General features: G+C 42.6%; 1 protein-coding gene across 1 annotated transcript in view; it reads left to right on the plus strand.

Annotated features, from left to right (window-relative positions):
* IFT122 (intraflagellar transport 122) overlaps positions 1-18,920 on the plus strand; it is a 67,078-nt gene that overhangs the window by 27,828 nt on the left and 20,330 nt on the right. Inside the window, exons 16-21 of the mRNA XM_066597000.1 lie at positions 2,988-3,041; positions 10,219-10,380; positions 11,976-12,142; positions 14,491-14,662; positions 14,993-15,095; positions 16,975-17,115. Of these exons, the coding sequence (XP_066453097.1) occupies positions 2,988-3,041; positions 10,219-10,380; positions 11,976-12,142; positions 14,491-14,662; positions 14,993-15,095; positions 16,975-17,115 (799 nt within the window). The remainder of the gene's footprint in view (positions 1-2,987; positions 3,042-10,218; positions 10,381-11,975; positions 12,143-14,490; positions 14,663-14,992; positions 15,096-16,974; positions 17,116-18,920) is intronic.

An 18,920-nucleotide genomic window follows, 5' to 3' on the forward strand; every position in this document is an offset into this window, starting at 1 on the left:
ACCAGCATGCTTTGTTGTTTTGTCTGACCTTATATGATCTGTTTGTTTGCTGCGTATTCCCATGCTGAAGGTCCCAGGCACGTCCTGTAATTCACAGCACCATCCTGTCTGGGGTGAGGATGTAAAACTGCTGACACCAACACAAACTCTGCTGAAAACATTGGCACCGCACAAACAGCATCACAAACACTCAGAATGTTAAAGCGATCCTCCAGTTCACATTAAAGGGCTTGTGCAGTTGTAAGCTATTATTGACCTGTCCTCAGGATAGGACATCAGTAGTAGATTGGTAAGGCTCTGTCACCCAGGACCCCTAGTGATCAGCTGATCGCTGGGCCAGTGTATACATTTACTGAGCTCATTTCTGCATGAAGCAGACAGCTCTCTTTTCTTACTGCAGTTGCTAGGCTTCGTATTGCAATCCAAGTTCTCAATGAAATGCGAACTTGGCCTGCGATACCATGCCTGGCCACTGCACTTGGAATGGAGCTGTCTGCTTCCTGCAAAAATCAGCTCAGTGCACAAGAGTATCAGCCCAGCAAACAACTGTCAGCAGAGGCCTTAGGCAAAAAAAGTCCTGCCAATCTAATAAGCTATTTTCCTATTTTCCCCATAAAAAATCTATAAACGATTTAAAAAACCCCCACATATTTGGTATCATTGTTCTTGATAGCCGACTCCTAAAAAATGTAAATAAAACGTGATCAAAAAGACATGTTTCCCAAACTAAAGAAGTAAAAAACAGAAAAGGCTCTGCACTCTGGGACTGGGAGTAATCTTAAGATTACTTAAGAATCTTATTTTTTACTCCTTTGGCTAGAGCATGGAGTCTTAAAATTACTCCCAGTCCTGGAGTGCAGAGCCTTTTCTATTTTTTTTCTCCTTTTGGCTTGGCTGTAAGCCCCTGGATACCAGAGGGCTGAATACCTCCGAGACGTCTCTACAGAGCCCTGGATCGGAGTACGAAGAGTTATATTGATACGCAGACTCAGACACTAGGTACCGGTGGGATTCCTATCCAGGAGTCCCACCGTGTGCCAGGTGAGTGGATTCCCCTTTAATATCTAAAACAATACTATAGGGCGATGTTACATGTCTACCCATTTTTTCTTTGTCATGTTTCCCAAACTGGTACTAATAAAAACTACAGCTCACCCCGCAAAAAACGCGACCTCGCACAGCACAATCGACAAAAAAAAAAAAAAATACGGGTCTCAGAATACGGTGACAGAAAGCAATTTTTGGTTAAGATAAATTTGTATTTACTATATCAATTTGGCATCACCATATTCTACTAACCCACAGAACCAAGTTCATATGTCCTTCATAATGCACTTTCAACACTAAAAATCTTAACCTACCAAAAATAGCGCAATTTCATTTTTTGTGCATCTCTCCTCTCTTAAAAATGGCACCATTAAAAGATAGAAGTTGCCCCGCAAGTGAACAGTTGTCATCCGGCCATCTCAATGGAAAAATTAAAAAGTTAGGATTTTTGGAAGGCGAGATGAAAAATGAAAATAAAAAAATGAAAAATCCCCGGTCCTGAAGTAGTTAAAGGTTTTTTTTAGAGACATAACATTGATTGCCTTTCCTTAGGACAATGTGCGATCTGTAGGGGTCCAACCCCCAAGATGGAGCCGCAGCTCACAACCTTTAAATTAGAAACAGCAATTACTGTACAAAGAGTGATTCCTTTATAACACGGATATCGGGAGCCTGTCATTACTATCCCGACGACTGAAAATTACTTTTTTTTTTTGCCCTGCAACAATAACATTGTGTCAGCCATTATGGTCCTATTAGCTTGAGTCATCCTGAGAAGTGATTTCTAGAGGAGTGACAGCAGGTAAACCTGACCATTGTGAGGTGCTGCAATCTGAAGCCATTTACAGTAATTACATTTCTTTGATGCAGATCACAAGACACTAATGTGCAGCAAATCTGTGCTCCTCATAATATCTGTAAGTTGTAACGCTCAGATAGGATGTTGTTTTAAGATGTGAATTGAATAGTGATTTACAGGGCATGCTGGGACGTTTTATTCCATATGTGAAAGAAGACATCGTCCATAATTGTATATGCACTGAACGCCCCCTTAATTACACCCCCATCTAGTAGCGCATTGGACCTTTTTTGGCCTTCAGAACCAGCAATTTGTTGAGGAGTAGATTCCACTAGGTAATGAAATCGCTGTGCAGGAATACCGGCCCCTGCGGACAGGAAGCTTCTTGTATTTGCCGCAGATTAGATGGAGGTGCTGACATGTTCTGACCAGCTGACAGGAAGGGGTCATCGATTCATGCTGCTCACGACAAATTGTGACCTCCAATTAGCTCGATGCAAAAATCGAGATCCATCTGACCAGGTGATGTTTTTCCTGCTGCTCAGTGATACAAGTTTTGCGCTCTTTTGCCCGCTGGAGTCTCTCCTTTCTGTTTCTCTTGGACACAATGGTGCTGGGACTGATCGTCTGCTGTTAAATCCCATCCGTACTAAGGAACGGCGAGTTGTGTGTTCGGACAGGTTAGTTGGAGCACCAGTGTTGTATTTGGCTGACTGTGCAATGCCTGTTAGTCAGAGTGATTCCTGCTCCTTTTATGGACGAGTTGTTTCCGTCTACAGGATCCCCCTTTGCTGGATGTTTTCCTTGATCACGCCATTCTCGGTATACTCTGCACGCCGTTATGCGGTTGGCGGTGAGGTCCCGGCTAGTCTAACACCGATGACCGGCCTTGTTGTAAGTCTCTCAGATCGCTGGATTTTCCCATCTAATGTGGATTCACACTGAAACTGATCAACGGAAAACTTGTCATGTGACTTTATGCCGCACTCCGCGGTCACGGGGGTTATTTCTATACTGAGGACAACCAAATGTGAGAGGGCCGGAGGCTCTAATAAAGGGGGCATTCAGTGTAACTGTGATTAGCAATTTAAATATTATTAAGGGATTATTTAATTTTCTCTCTTTCCCCCCTTCTTATCAGGCTTTTATACGTATAAGGGATCTTCGCTACTTGGAACTGATCAACAGTATTGAGGTATGTCCCCTGCTGAGGTCATGAGCTGAAATTTAGTGATTGCAGTTTCTGTGTGAAGTCTGTATCCCCATGTTTACCTGATTTACCTCTTTGTTCTGCTGATTCCTATCACGAGTCAAACAAAACCCAACTTAATGCATTGGAGTTAATTTAAAGCGACCTTCCAGTCCTAGGGACACAGTTTGTCCAGGGACTGGAGGGATTTATATTGTCTGATGTCATCCTCTTGTCTGCCAATGGGCCCCTCTTCATTCTTCCAACACGGACTACTTTAGACACTGCTTGCTGCTTTCGGATTAGTCAGCGCTGCTGACATGAACAGCGCTAGCCAATCAGAGCGGCCTGTAATTACCAGTGATTAATGTAATCTGAGAATCATCGTGGCGATGTTGGAAGAATAAAGAGGGTCTGGAAGGTTCCTTAAGCATTGATGAAATTGGCCATTTAGGCTATTAGACTATATGGAAGCACACTGCTGTGATACAATGGGGTCCAAAACTTCAGCCCACCTTCTTTTAGATAGGGGACAGAGTGGCTATAAAGAGTGACTCCCTGTGGACGACCTGCAGGGTTATTGATTTCAATAACCATCCTCTACAATCATCTTTCCTTGGATAGGGGTTGCCTGAACTAGACATTCCCTGTAAGGAGGCTATAAACATTTAAAGGGGTAGTACCAAAATTTTCTGATCTCGAGAACGAGTATCTTGTGTCATCCTATGGATAGGAGATAACTTGCAATCTTGGTACAACCCCTTTAATTGCTTTTGACCGATGGATCATTTGGTCAACAAGCATGAATCCCCCAATAACTTGCATTCCTGGTGCCACTTATTTCTAAGAGAAGCAGCTGGATTAGACAGGTAAAATGCCATATGTCTGATCTCTTTCCAGTGATGTAACGTCTTATAAGACCAATAGACATTACATTACATCAACAAAACTCCTGGGGACAGGGTGCATTTTGGGTACGGTGCTGCAGGATATGTCGCCGCTGTATACCTAGCCGTCTCACTGAGACAGCTTTGTCTGATATGTGGGTCTCGGGGGCTGGGAGTGTCACAGATTATTCTGCACATTTTTCCCTTTCCTTCCTTTGCTTGTTTGTTTTCGGTTCGGTGACCTCATCCAGGTTATAAATGTGAGTTTCCTGCAACCTGAATGTCTTATATTACATGATATCCGTACGGCTCCCGCACACAATACTGGTGTAGTCCAGGATGGGGACTCGACAGCAGCTGCCAATATCATCATCATCATCATCATCATCATCATCATTTATTGGGACTTTCATAGCAACCTGAAAATGAACCGATAAAAATATGTGACTGGAGAATAAGATGGACGTTTCCTTCCTCGCTAAAAACGGGCCCTGCACCTCCATCTCCTTCTCATTGCACCCGACACAGTGAGGAGGAGCTTGAATGGAGTATCAACCGAGCATGCATATGCTCTGTTCATTTTCAATGGGACTACCAGAGATAGCCAAGTATAAGCGCTAAGCTATTACCGTCAGCGAAATTGGATTGAATGGAACTGTACCGTGTATGCTCAGCTGCCGCTCCATTAGAGCTCCTTCTCACTGTAGAGGGTGCAGTGAGGAGAAGAGGGGCGCATGGGACCCCTTTTTTCAGGATCGGGGAAGGTCTCAGAATTGAGACCCTCACCAACCAGACTTTTATCACCTATCCTGTGGCTAGATGAAAAAAGTCAATTTTGGGAATACCTCCTTAGGTCTGGTTGCACAGTTACTGTATGCCTGAGTTGCGCCCGAAATGGTTGGGTTCAAATTGCATTGGATACCACACAAACACCTGTCCCATACATGGACTGCCCATACTTTGACATGCATTTGCACATCCTAATACAGAGAAGAATAGAATGTTGTAATAAATAAAAGAATCCACGCTCATAAGAAAGTGCCAGTGAATATTAGAAGAGGGGAGTCCATAGAATGATGGAACTCCCTCTGTAGCTGTACCAAATCTTCCACTTGGTTCCCCGCTTTAGGGTGAGCTGCCCACATCATGTAACTCTTCTTTACTGCATATATATATATATATATATAATTTTCTTCCACACACACACACACATATATATATATATATATATATATATATATATATATATATATATATATATATATATATGTATATATACATATTATAATAAAAATGACATAACACTTTTTTTTTGCAAGTTACACTTTAGTCTCTAAGGCGCTTCTCTCTTGTTTTCTCTCCTTATCCTACTACGGACAAGAATAGGACGATAGGACATGCAATGAGGTTTTTCATGCAGTCTATCTGCATGAAAAAACTCAGTAATGTCTGCTGCCTCATTGAATATTATGGGTCTGCATGCTGTCCGTGTGTCGTCTGGTTTTTTTCACATCCAACACGCAAATAAAAAAAATGCCAGTGTGTCGGAGGCCTAATCATTATCTTCAGGACTACAACTGTAGGAATCCCAGAGGCTGGACCCCCCCAAAGCACTATAGTGTGCAAGTCTCTGACTTCCAGCTGTTGTGAAACTACAACTCGCAGTCACCTTGGCAGCAGTCAGCAGGCATGCTGAGAGTTGTAGTTCCACCACAGTTGAAGGGCCGCAGGTTGCACCCCAGTGACCTATCCTTAGACAGAGCTCAGCAGATGTGAAGAATAAATCTCCCATCTGCAGAGATTCTGGGGAGTGATAGTAGTTACTATAGATTCCAGCATCATCGGTGTGGCGCTCGTCCCTGCTTGTATTGCGCCTCTGCGGCCCGCCAGGCCGGGGTCAGGAGATCACCTCTAGTGGCTTCTGCTATTCAAGTCCCTGCTGTGCATCGTGTAATTTAATGCAGATCCACTGGCGTGAGAGAGGAGCTAATAACTGCTGCAGACAGGGCGAAAGTATATTTAGGAAGTCACCAGATTTATAGGCTAGAGGCTCGGCTCTTATATTAAATCCAGTCTGGCGCTGTCAGCATGGCGCTCACGCAGCGGCCGAGTCACAATGCTCCTTTCACTCCAGTCCACACCTGGGACCGTGCATGAGACATATGGAATGAGGTTCAGTCCCCAAATGTTCCCTCAGAACCACCTGTTATTTCCAGACACCAAGGCTGAAGTTACTGCCATCACATTACTGCATTAGAGTCAGGATTTAACGGTTAACCCCTTGCAAGCTGAGGGGTTGTCAGAAAGCAGCCAGTTCCATTTGAGGACACCGAGGAGTCTATTGGTGGGTCCTGTGGTGTATTGGTTCCAGTTATCATCAGGATACATTACCCTAGCAGCTTCATCATTGCATAATGCAAAAGTGTGCCACTTTATAATATACTATTTTCAAGATCTCTGCTTGCCGCCAGTGAGGGCTCATTCACACAAGCGTATTATGCACGCGTATATCGTATGCGCAATACGCAGTGAATAGAGTCAATGAAAGTAAATGGATTTTAATTGATCCATTCACACTTGCGTATAGTCATTGCATACGTTACGCACATAAAAATTGCAGCATGCTCTATTTTATCACATAGTACGCTCATAAGAGCCCTATTGTTCTCGATAGGTGCGTATAATACACAATGCATACGTAAGTACTAGGAAGAACCTCATTCTAGGCTGTTTTCCCTGCTTGCATTTAATTTTGCACACGTAACATGCGCAGTACATACAAAGGTGTACACGTGCAAAAAAAACGCTATTTATGCACAAGGAAAATTGAACAATAAGCATTTCAAGTGCTGCAGTGTTTACGCAGCATTTTACGTATACGCCCGTGTGAATGAGCCTTGAATGTGAACATCGTTATTTACATTTAGTGGTTGAAAACCTGTACTAAGACTTCTCACAGCTGAGGGTTTGTTACAGTTGTATCCAGTGTAGTCAATCCTCTATTAGATTAGCCACACATTAGCCACACAACACACGCTCCTGCCCTGATAGTTTGTTACAATGTATCACTGCAGATAACCTGTATTAGTCTGTTTAGTCCACAGAGGATTGTTGAGACTGGATACAATTATAACAAATCCTGCTGTGAGAAGTATTACAACGCCAATTCCAAAAAATGTAAATAAATGTCAAGGAAGAAAAAAAGAATGTAATGATTCGGAGATCTCATCTAACCATATTTTATTCACAGTAGAACAGAGAATACATATCAGAAGGGGGAAGGGAGACCTCTTCCATTTCACTTAAAAAATGAAGTTTAGGCCACTTTCACACGGGTGACACAACGTCAGTGTGAGAAAATCGCAGCGATATTCCATTGGTGGTCCGTGTTATATTGCTGCGCTTTCTCACGGCGATACAGAGATTTTGTGGTGCTACAAAGTCGCGTGACTTTGTAGCACTGCTTGCAAGGATTTTGAATACATCACCTTAGAAGCACTGTCCAGCTCCGTCATGTCTTCTTCCCGGTCTTTGTCATCTCTTCTGGCCAGGGATTGAAAAATCCCCGCCTCCTGCAAGCGCTACCTGTGATTGGCTCACCACTGTGACGCTCAGCCAATTGGAGCCAGCGCTCAGCACTCAATGAACCAGTCACAGCCATTCAATGATTCATTGAATGGCTGTGATTGGTTCATCGAGTGTTGGCTCTGATTGGCTTAACGTTACAGTGCTCAGCCAATCACAGGCAGCGCTTCCAGGAGGCAGGGATTTTCTAATCTCCGGCCAAAAGAGATGATGAAGAACAGTGACAGAGACTTCGAAGAAGATGCAGCAGAGCCAGACAGCGCTTTTAGGTGATGTATTCTTTTTTTTTTTTTTTTACCTGCAGCTAGGGCTTAGTTTAGGCCTTTGACAGTAGGATTTCCTACTGTTAAAGTTGCATTGCATCGCACGAAAACCATGTTTTCGTGCGATACGATGGAACAGAGAGGAAGGTTCCTTAGGGAAACATGGGCTACAAAACCTTGCAAGTCGCATGCATATCAGGAAACCCACAAAGTTCTTGACTCGCAATGTTGCATGCTACAAAACATCGCAAATGTGAAGGAACCCATTGGAAAACATGGGCTTCACATATATGCGATTTGTAGCACTGTCGCATTGTGAAAAAATTGTGCGATTTTGTCGCCCGTGTGAAAGAGGCCTTAGGCTGGTTTCACACGGGCTACAAAATTGCACAATTTTGTAACTATGCAACAATGCTACAAATCGCATGTATGTGAAGCCCATGGTTTCCAATTGGTTCTTTTACATGAGCAATGTTTTGTAGGCTGCTACATTGCAAGACTACAAAATCATGGCATGCTCTGTACGCCGGGATTTGCTATGTTTTGTAGCCCATGTTTCACTATGGAGCCTCCTTCTTTATCGCATCGTATGAACTTGCAATTTTCGTACAATACGATTTAACCATTAGAAAGTCCTATTAACTTTATTGCTATAACAATCGCGCAATTTTATCAGGCAAGAAAATTCTGGGTAGTAGCGACGCAATGCTACACCCCCCCCCCCAAAAAAAAGCATCGCTGATGCTATATTATAGCAGCAATATTGCTGTCGCCCATGTTAAAGAGGCCTTGATCAATTACTTTAATAATTGACAGCAGCAACACATCTCACAAAAGTTGGGTCAGTGATGCTAATGAAAAACAGCTAGAGGGTCAATTTTCTACTAAGTCACATGACTGTGCATAAAAAGAGTATGTTAGAGAGGCAGAGTCTCTCAGAAGCACAATGTAAGAGGTTCACCAATCTGTGAAAAACGGTGTCTAAAAATTTTGGAACGGGTTCAGAAAAATGTTCCTCAACAAATTGCAAAGACTTTGAATATCCCACCATCCATAGTACATAATATCATCAAAAGCTTCAGAGAATCTGGAGCTCACGCGCACAAGGGACAAGGCCAACGGCCAATATTGAATGCTGGAGAGCTATGAGCCCTCAGGCATAATTCTGTAATGCAAATCACTGCATGGGCCAGGAAAATTCCTAAAATCATTGTCGGAACACAGTTCGCCGTGCAATCCATAAATGCAAGAAGAAGCCATTTATCAATGCAATCTAGAACCGCCGGTGTCTTCTCTGGGCCTAAGATGAATCGAAATTGGAAATTCTTTTTGCCAACCATGGACGCTGTGTCCTGTAGACTCGAGGAGAGGGACCATTGTGCGTGTTATGAATTTCTACAGATTCTCTGAATCTTTAGATGATATTATATACCGTAGAAGGGCGGGGTGTTCAAAATCTTCACAATTTTACATTGCAGAACATTTTTCTGAAATTGTTTCACAAATTTTAAATGCAGTTTTCCACAGATTGGTGAACCTCTTACATCTTTGTTTTTGAGAGACTCTGCCTCTCTATCATGCTCTTATGCACAGAAAATATGGTTAGGTGAGATCTCCAAATCATTGCTTTCGTTTTTTCATTACATTTTACATATTGGCCCAACCTTTTTGGAATTGTGGTTGTAGTTCTGTAGTTCCATGATTAAATAAGGGCTCATTCACATCAACATTTTGGTTTCTGCCTTTAACAGATCCGTTTTTTTTTTTGTTTGTTTTTTTAATTAAAACAGAATTAATTAGAAATCATAGTTTCTGTTTTTTGTTTTTTTTTAACAAATCTGGTAGACAGATCTGTCAAAAAAGGACCATTTCCATCAGTTTGTTTCCAGTTTGTTCCGTTTGCATCTGTCTTTAACTGATCTGTTTTGCCTTTTATTGTCTTTCTCCCCCTCTGCACATGATTGTTTAAAAATGGATCAGGTAAACCGACAACAAACCTTTCCATTCCGTTCTGTCACCCATCGACTATAATGTAAAATAAAAGAAACTGAAGTCCTTTTCATTCACTTTCCTTTTTTTAGTGGAAAAAAGGACTGCAGCTCGCACTATTTTTTTCAGTAAAAAAGGCAGAAAAACATAACAGAACTGACCTGAGCATAACTAAAGCTCTTGAAATCAATGGGATGTAAACCTGAAGCTTTTTTTCTGTTTTGCTGCTGCTCTGACAAAACAGCAGAGCAGAAAACAAAAATGCTTATGTGAATGAGCCCTAAGCGTAGATTTAATGACAGCAAGCAGAGATCTTAGAAAATAAGTGTTGCATTTAGAAAGCTGCAGAATTTTTTACTATTTTTGCTGCTGTCATCAGAACATGTCAGATTTTGGTTGCAGAGTGTTTGTATTTTGCGCACCGTCTACATACTCTCTTATTATTCTTCTATTTTTAAGGAAAGGAAAAAGCGAGGAGATTCCAACGATGACTTGTTTTTAGCGGATGTGTACGCCTACCAGGGCAAGTTCCATGAGGCCGCCAAACTCTACAAGAAGGGTGGACAGGAGAGCCGAGCGCTCAATATGTACACGGACCTGCGCATGTTTGACTACGCCAAGGTATTGTATGGAGGTAGACGATCGTAAGTAAGGTGACGCTACTGCCACAGCGTTATAAATCATTTGGAACACTTTTTTAATGCATGTGATAAGCCTGCACTTCTCCGCTTCTTTGGAAACAGAGCACCATTAATCTGTTCCCTCATATGCAGACTTGTACAAATCTTGATTGCCACCACTAGGGGAAACTTTTTATGCAGCTTCTGTTTAACTGTGTACAAATCATGCCCCCTAGTGGTCGGAACAGACAGTACTAAATACTTTAGTATTCTGTACTAAAGAATCTGAATGCCTAAGTCTTAAGGTCTGAGCACCGATCAGCAAAATGTCAATTGACATGCGTTCAGTGCCATTCACTCAAACCAAATGATCTGCTTTGTGGGGATGAACAATCATTAATTGTTCATTCCTACAATTGGATTACTCATTCATTGGGTAACCTGACGTGAATTCTGCATCAAGAAGTGACAAGCCACTTTTATTTTTTTCTGCACCTGGATGTCAAATCTGTGCCATATAGACTACAGCACAGATTTCCTTTGGAATTAATGGGATTTGCCGTGGATTGGGCACGGATGCTGCGTCAAATCCTCTGCAGAACCCACCATGTGATCATAGCTTATAGATACCTGTATACCTTCTATAGCTGTCATTCGGCCAGCTGCTTTTTCCCTCAACTCCCCCCAAACACATACATTCTTGGTTTGGCTGAGTGTTCATGTGTTTTTGGAGACAGCTGCAGGCAGACAGCTCTGAAGGCGGCTTATCTCTGGGCGGACAAAAAGATTGGACACTGAAATTCATCGCACTCGAGGCCTCCATGCACATATGAGAGTTGTCCGAACTTTTTGGGTTTTATTAAGTGTATAGAAATGGGTTCTGTTGCTGGTTTCTCTTATAAATCGTAGTCTGGTTTGGATTGTGCAATATGTGGGGAGAATTAGGTGATGCAAGGACTAAATGTAGTTTATGGTACATTAGAGCTTTCGCCTAATACTCCGTTAGCTGTATAAAAGTGAGGGATCGGTCCACATATGCACTTTAGATGCCCCACAAACCAGCAGATGGCTCACTACTTATCACTGAGAGCAGCGGTTCTGCACGGCCGCCATTACGAACGCATAGTGACAGATCATGTCCTGGGCTGGCCTATTCCTTAATTGGAGGTTATGTATTATCGTACAGCGCCTAGCACTCAGCACTTCAGCAGACAGGACCTCCAGTTCGAGAAGCAGCGTCATTATCTGGCACCTTTCCCATTGGGGTCTTAGAGAAGCTCAGACATTGACGTTTGGATGAGGTGTGCTGCAACGTCTATGACCTTCACTGACAAGTTCTGCCTCGTTCATCAGGGACACGTTAGAAATGAATCAAGTAATGAAGGAGAATTTCCTTCTACATTCTGCATTTTAATGAGATGAGAGACAAAATGAACTTTTGTATCATGCTACAAATGTAACTGCATGGTGGAACACACACCTATGTGAGATTACATTACCCTTGCAGGGTCATCATTAGGGTGCAGCAGGGCATGACAAAAATAGGCAGGTAGACAGCCCTCCTGACTCTGCAATAACGTTCTATCTCACTTTCAGGATTTCTTGGGATCCGGAGACCCAAAAGAGACTAAGACTCTGATCACCAAGCAGGCGGACTGGGCCCGGAATATCCGGGAGCCAAAAGCAGCAGCAGAGATGTATCTGTCGGCTGGAGAGCACATGAAAGCCATAGAGTTGAGCGGGGACCACGGCTGGGTGGAGATGTAAGTCTATTTCCAAACCTGTTGTTTCACTTTAGATGGAGAATGTAATATGGGGTGGCTTCGTTTGCAATCCTGCAGGCTTCAGCAGCATTCCCTGCTTGTTCAGTGTCTGCACAAAGCTTGTTTTCATAATACGCATCCGGAAAGTGTAGTCTCTATGTCAAAAGCTGTTCAGTAATTTGATCAAGGAAAGGTACTCAAACCCTCCCCCCCTACTTTATAGGAGTTCAGGTAAGCTGTTGGAGGTGTCTGATAATAGGCTTGCTGACTGTTTCAACCAACAGAATAGTGAGTGCAGCTCTGGAGTATAATACTAGATGTAACTCAGGATCAGTACATGATAAGTAATGTATGTACACAGTGACTCCACTAGCAGAATAGTGAGTGCAGCTCTGGAATATAATACAAGATGTAACTCAGGATCAGTACAGGATAAGTAATGTATGTACACAGTGACTCCACCAGCAGAATAGTGAGTACAGCTCTGGAGTATAATATAAGATGTAACTCAGGATCAGTACAGGATAAGTAATGTATGTACACAGTGCCTTCACTAGCAGAATAGTGAGTGCAGCTCTGGAGTATAATACATGATGTAACTCAGGATCAGTACAGGATAAGTAATGTGTGTACACAGTGACTCCACCAGCAGAATAGCGAGTGCAGCTCTGGAGTATAATATAAGATGTAACTCAGGATCAGTGCAGGATAAGTTATACAATATTCTTTGCTTTCTGTAGTGACTGTACTCTTTTGCTGATGATTATGTCTGCTTTAGGTGGCGGCTGTACTTCTATATGTGTGAGTAACATCTAGTGTCGGCAGCAGGTTACCCACCATTCCCATACTACTACTAATGGTCCATGATGTTATTAGATCCTTTGCAGGTTTATTTGCTGTAACGTAATGGTCGGTTTATGCTGATAGACCTCCAGGGACTGACAGGCTGAGCTCACAGCCCATAATAATGGAGTGTGGCAGGATATGTTGGTGACAGGAACACCTGCTTACTGGGCATACAGGACATTAAATTACCTAAGACTGAAAATGGCTTTCAGCTGGCTTTAATTTCCGTCCTTTCTACCTGCCTCGCCCCCTGCACACCCCTCTTTTTGATGTGTCGTCTGAGAGGAACCGCAAAGAGAATGGCAGGCAGCTTCCCCAATTGGACGCGGGGCCATCGTCCTGACATTGCGCGGTTATGTTTAGCCTTTTTGTTTTCTTAGCTGTGTAGCTGAAAAACAAGATATAATAAGGCATAGCAGGAAGGGGTCCGGCGCAATAACAAAGATGTGGTTTCCTGTCTGGCCGTCGCTCTGCTCATCTTTTCCAGTTCCAGTAGGAAATGCTTCCTTGTGTTAATGGCCCAGATAACATCATGTGTGTCAGGGAATAATGCCTTTTACAAGGAATGTAGCCATAAAAAATATATTTACAGATCTGAACAATTGGATGGTCATTAAAGGGGTTGTCCAGAAATCAGGATTAGAAAAAACATGACTGTTTTCTTACAAACACAGCACCGCCCTTGTCCATGGGGTTGTATGTGGTATTGCAGCTCAGTTCCCATTCACTTCAATGGAGCTGAACTGCAATACCACACAGAACCCCATGGACAAGTTTGGAAGAAAGCAGCCATGTTTTTTTTTTTTTAACCCTGGACAAGCTATTTAAAGGGGTCGTCCGAAGGTCCTTTAGAACCATTGGTGCCCCCTCTGACTCGGTCTCAGTCAGTTAGTAACATTTTCTCCTGTAGTTTCGAGATTTTTCTCCCCTCCTCCTGAAAACATCCCGGAAGATTTATAGGGGAATTAGAAGGACAGTAAAGTTTTATAGCAGCTGAAGAACCTGTGTTTTCGAGTAGCAGAACAGCAGCAAAGGGGACCCTGAAACCAAAATGTTTCTAATGAGGAGGCTCTTTGGAGAAGGGAGGGGGGGGGGGGGGGGGCTACCTTAGAGTTTTTGTTTGTTCAAGTTTATCACTGAGATCTAGTTATCACTCTACACCACAATGACTGGTTGCGGATCTGAAAACCAAAAGGAGGTCCAAAACGCTACTAGATGGGACGGAGGGGGGTTGGGGGGGGGCTCTAGTAAAGGGGCCATTCAGTGCAGTTATACATTCATACATCTCCCGCTCTTGTATAGCTGCATTACCTTGAGGGATTTGCTGAGTCGGTGAAAGCTGAGTTACAAGTGTAATGACTTCCATATTAGATTTCAAAAATTTGTCAGAAGTTGCCAATTTGGGGATTTTTATTTGCAGGTAATTTTTTTAGTTTTGGGCAAATGCACTCTCCAAGAACCAACCAGTTTGCTGTCAGTGAATTGTCACATCTCATCTGCAGGTTGATCGATATAGCGAGGAAGCTGGATAAAGCTGAGAGAGAGCCGCTATTAAGGTGCGCTTATTACTTCAAAAAGCTACAGCATCACGGCTATGCGGCCGAAACATACATGAAGATCGGGGATCTGAAGGCGCTGGTCCTGCTGCATGTGGAGACGCAACACTGGGAGGAGGTGAGCGCCAAATCCTGATTAGGAACAGGGAAGGGTGTCAGCACCCTAGTAATAAACTATTTAATGTTCTGCATTTGGGCGGGGTGGCTACTTTGCAATATGCATCACATCCCAGTGCTGCCTCCTCTGCAGGGGGGTGAGGGGGGATAGACTTCTGCCATTGAAGAGCACTGTCAAGGTGAGATGGTGAGAATGCCCCCTGCACAGGTCTTAGGAATGAATCAGGACAAGAGGCATGTTGCAAATGTGCCCCCCCCCCCCCCCCCCCCCCGTCCGGATTTCTGCCTGTGGGGCAGCATGTTGTTTCTGACAGTGTCTGTCTATTTCCAGGCATTTGCTTTAGTAGAGAAATATCCAGAATATAAGGATGAGGTCTACGTTCCATACGCACAATGGCTGGCAGAAAACGACCGCTTTGAAGAAGCTCAGAAGGGTATGTTAACATTCCATAATTCTTCTGACGTCACATTGTGTAGACTATTCTTGTGTATTTTGGGCTTTTTGTGTGCATTAACTCCTTAGCGACGCAGCTTATTTTGGAAGTAAGGATGCAACGTTTTTTTGAGGGTTTTTTTTTCTTTTCTTTTTCTTTTTGTTGTTTTTTTGCTTGACAAGCTGTAGTTTTTGTTGAAGGGCAGGAAGAAAAAATACCAAAATTTTGCCGTTGTTGTTTTTTTTACAGCGTTAATCATGCAGCATAAGGGCTTATTTACACGGGCATATATTGGCCGCCGTTTTCACAGCCAGCCGATATACGCTACCATCTAAGCTGTCTTCCCCTTTCCCTCCCGCTTGCCGACTCATGCTTCTTACCTCCCCTTCGGCTGTTTGCAATGTAAGCCCTGCCCTCCCATTGCTGGCTGCGGGAATGGGGCAGGAGCTTAGCCCCGCCCCCTCCCATTGCAAACAGCCAGAAAGGGAGGAGAGAGGCAGAGAGCCAGCGAGGGGGAGGAAAGAGGCAAAACGGCTCCGACAGTAGCATATATCGTCCGGCTGTGAAAGCGGCGGCCGATATACACTCCTGTGAATAAGCTCTTAATGACATAACACATTGTTTCTGCAGGTTGGTACGATTACAATAATACCAAAATTATGTTGTGTGGGGGTTTTTTTTCATATTCGTTTTTTCCATTTCACAGAATAAAACTCCTTTTTAATTTTTTTTTTGAACGAAAATCTGCAAATGATAAATAAAGAATAAAAACAAAGAAAAATTTTTTTTTTTTTGCATAGCTGTATTCAAAATTCCATAACTTTTTAATTTTTCCATGAAAGGCGCTATTTAAGAGCTTGTTCTTTTGCATGACAAGCTGTAGTTTTTATAGCTACCGTTTTGGGGAACATATGCCTTTTTTGGTCACTTTTAATTGCGTTTCTTGAGAGGTGAAATGAACAACAAATAAGCATTTCGGCTCCATCTTTTGCCTTTTTTGTAAATTTCAATTTAATGCATTTGTCGATACAGATGCAGCAAAACCAAACATGGTTTTTGAGTTTTTGTTTTTCAAACAAGGAGGGGAAAGTGCACAATTTTAACAATTTTTTTGTAACTTTTTTTTTGCTACTTGTTTTATGGTCCATTTTTGATGTCCTTGTAGGGGACTTGAACCTGTGATGCTATGATCACTCTGCTAATATATTGCAGCAATTCTGTACTGCGATGCATTATTGCTAATCATAGCGATCACAGGCCAAAGTGGACCAGAAAACATTGTCTGGCGTCCGTTTGCCATGGCAGCCCATTGACCTTCCGCAATTACATGGCGGAGGGCCATTGATGTCATAGAGTGAGCGCTCTCTCTCTGTGAACCCTTTTACATGCCGGACCTCCAAATTCCCCATGTGAGTAGAGTGGCAGTGCCAATGTGTGACCACTGCTCCATGCACAGAGATTGACGAGCACATTAATCTCCTATCTCATAGAAGTGAGTTGGAGCGGCAATTGAACATATGCACTTCCTCTCCATTCATAAGGAGCATTCAGGTGTGCTGGTCGCTGGGGGTCCCATTGGTCAAACCCCCAATGATCAGACATTCATCCTCTATCCTGTAGTTAGGGGATGAATTTCTTTAATTGGAAAACCCCATTAAAAGGGTTTATACCAAAAATTGACTTTGAACACCTATCCACAGAAGGAGGGGGAGTGCAGTGAGGAGGACACTGGACCCTTGTTATTAGGATTGCTGGGGGTCTCAGCGGTGAGATTCCAAGCGATCAAACTTTTATCACCTACCCTGTGGAGGGGTGATAAAAGTTAATCTTGGGAATACCCCTAAACTTTCACCCTGACTATCAATCTTCCTTTTAATAGCCTTCCACAAGGCTGGTCGCCAGGATGAAGCTGTCAGAGTGCTGGAGCAGCTTACTCACAATGCCGTAGTGGAAAGCAGATTTAATGACGCCTCCTACTATTACTGGATGCTGTCTATGCAGTGCCTGGATATTGCACAAGGTGAGCGGATGTCCTTCGCAAGGCCCCAGTCTTCTAATATATAAGTGATATATTAAACATTACTCTTCTCATGCTGATTATGGGACTGGCACTGTGGGCCAGGAGGGGGTTATTGTTCCTTCACGTTTTGCTTGTCTGTTTAGGCTGCTGTATGGATGGGACACGGCTGTCTTTGAGTCTTCTGAAGGCTCTTAGGGCTGCCATAGCCTATAAAGCCATGTCTGTGGCACATTTTGATTACTACTTGTATAATGCAATTATACTAGCGATGAAACAATCAGAAGTCCCCTATGGGGAATAAGAAAAGATCTACAAAAGAGTTTTTAAAAAGTTTTATAATTGTTAGAAAAAATAAAAGGCAATAAAAGTTTTTAAAAAATCTTTCCCATATTTATAATAAAAAAGTCAAAACAAAAATATATTTATAATAAAAAAATCAAAGCAAAAACATATCTGCTATTGCCGGATCCGTAAAAGTCTGATCTACCAAAGTACAACATTATTTATCCTGCACAGTGAATGTTGTCAGAAAAAACACACAATACTAGAATTACGCTTATTTTGGTCACCCCGTTTCCAAGAATAAATTTATAAAAAGCAATTTAAAAGTTGTACAAATTCCAAAATGATACCAATAGAAACTACAGGACATCCCGCAAAAAATGAGCCCCTACACTGCAGTGCTAACGGAAAATATAAAACTTATGGCAGCCAGAAGATGGCGCCAGAAAATAATCTTTTTTTTTTTTCCCCCCAAAGATGTTTTATTTTTTAAAACCAGTACAGCAAAAAAAACTTTATAAATGTGGTACCATCGTAATTGTACTGACCCACAGAATAAAGTTCTGTTATTTGGCCGCAGCATGTATGCTGTAAAAAAACAAGACACCCCCCCCCCCCCCCATCCCCAAAGAAAATCACATTCAGCACATTATATGGTACAATAAATGGTATTATTGAAATATGCAGTTGGTCCCGCAAATAACAACAAGCCCTCAGACAATGACATTGAAGGATAAATAAAAGAGTTTGATTTCTTGAAAGTGAGGAGGAAATCAATAATGAGGGCTCCGTTATTAAGGGTTTACAGATGCATCCATACTGCGTTTCCATTGTATGTTTGGCATATGCACCAGGAAAGCTCCCGACATATATGCTAAATGTATATGTAGGCCCCATTCACTGATCGAAGCCAAAAAGTGGCCTTTTCACATCCATCAGGCTGGTATACGTTGGTGTCTGTTTTAGGGCTCATGCCCACGAATGTATCAGTAAAACGCTTTTTTTCCGATTTTGTAAGTAACAGCTCTGCTAGTAGAGAACCAACAGAGGCCACGTAAGGCTGCAAGTGCACTGCGCATGCCCGCGTATCACATGGACATGAGCAGTGGGGCTCTCATTTAAAAAAAAAAAAATTTTTAAATGCTGCCCATATACAATGTGTTGCGTATTGACATCATTTCATATGCTGCCTATACCAATGTATAGTGCTCACGACCGCATGGTGCGATCTATTTCTCGTGCGTATCGACACGCAGTGTCTACACGCCGGTGTGCATGGATTAATGAAAGTCCATTGACTTTCATTGACTCCATTCACCACGTATCACGCACAAGACGCGGTGAAAACACAGTTGTGGACAAGAGTACTTATGATGTATAGAATAGTTTGGGTTACTATGTTTATCTATGCAGAAGCATCTAGTAAAAAAATCATAGGCCCCCACGTAAAAAAAAAATTTCTGTGCTATACATGTATACAGGCATAGGTATACGCCAGGACATCCTCCTGCAGATGCCTCCTC

Source organism: Eleutherodactylus coqui, chromosome 3, assembly GCF_035609145.1.
Source record: "Eleutherodactylus coqui strain aEleCoq1 chromosome 3, aEleCoq1.hap1, whole genome shotgun sequence".
Taxonomy (NCBI): Eukaryota; Metazoa; Chordata; class Amphibia; order Anura; family Eleutherodactylidae; genus Eleutherodactylus; species Eleutherodactylus coqui.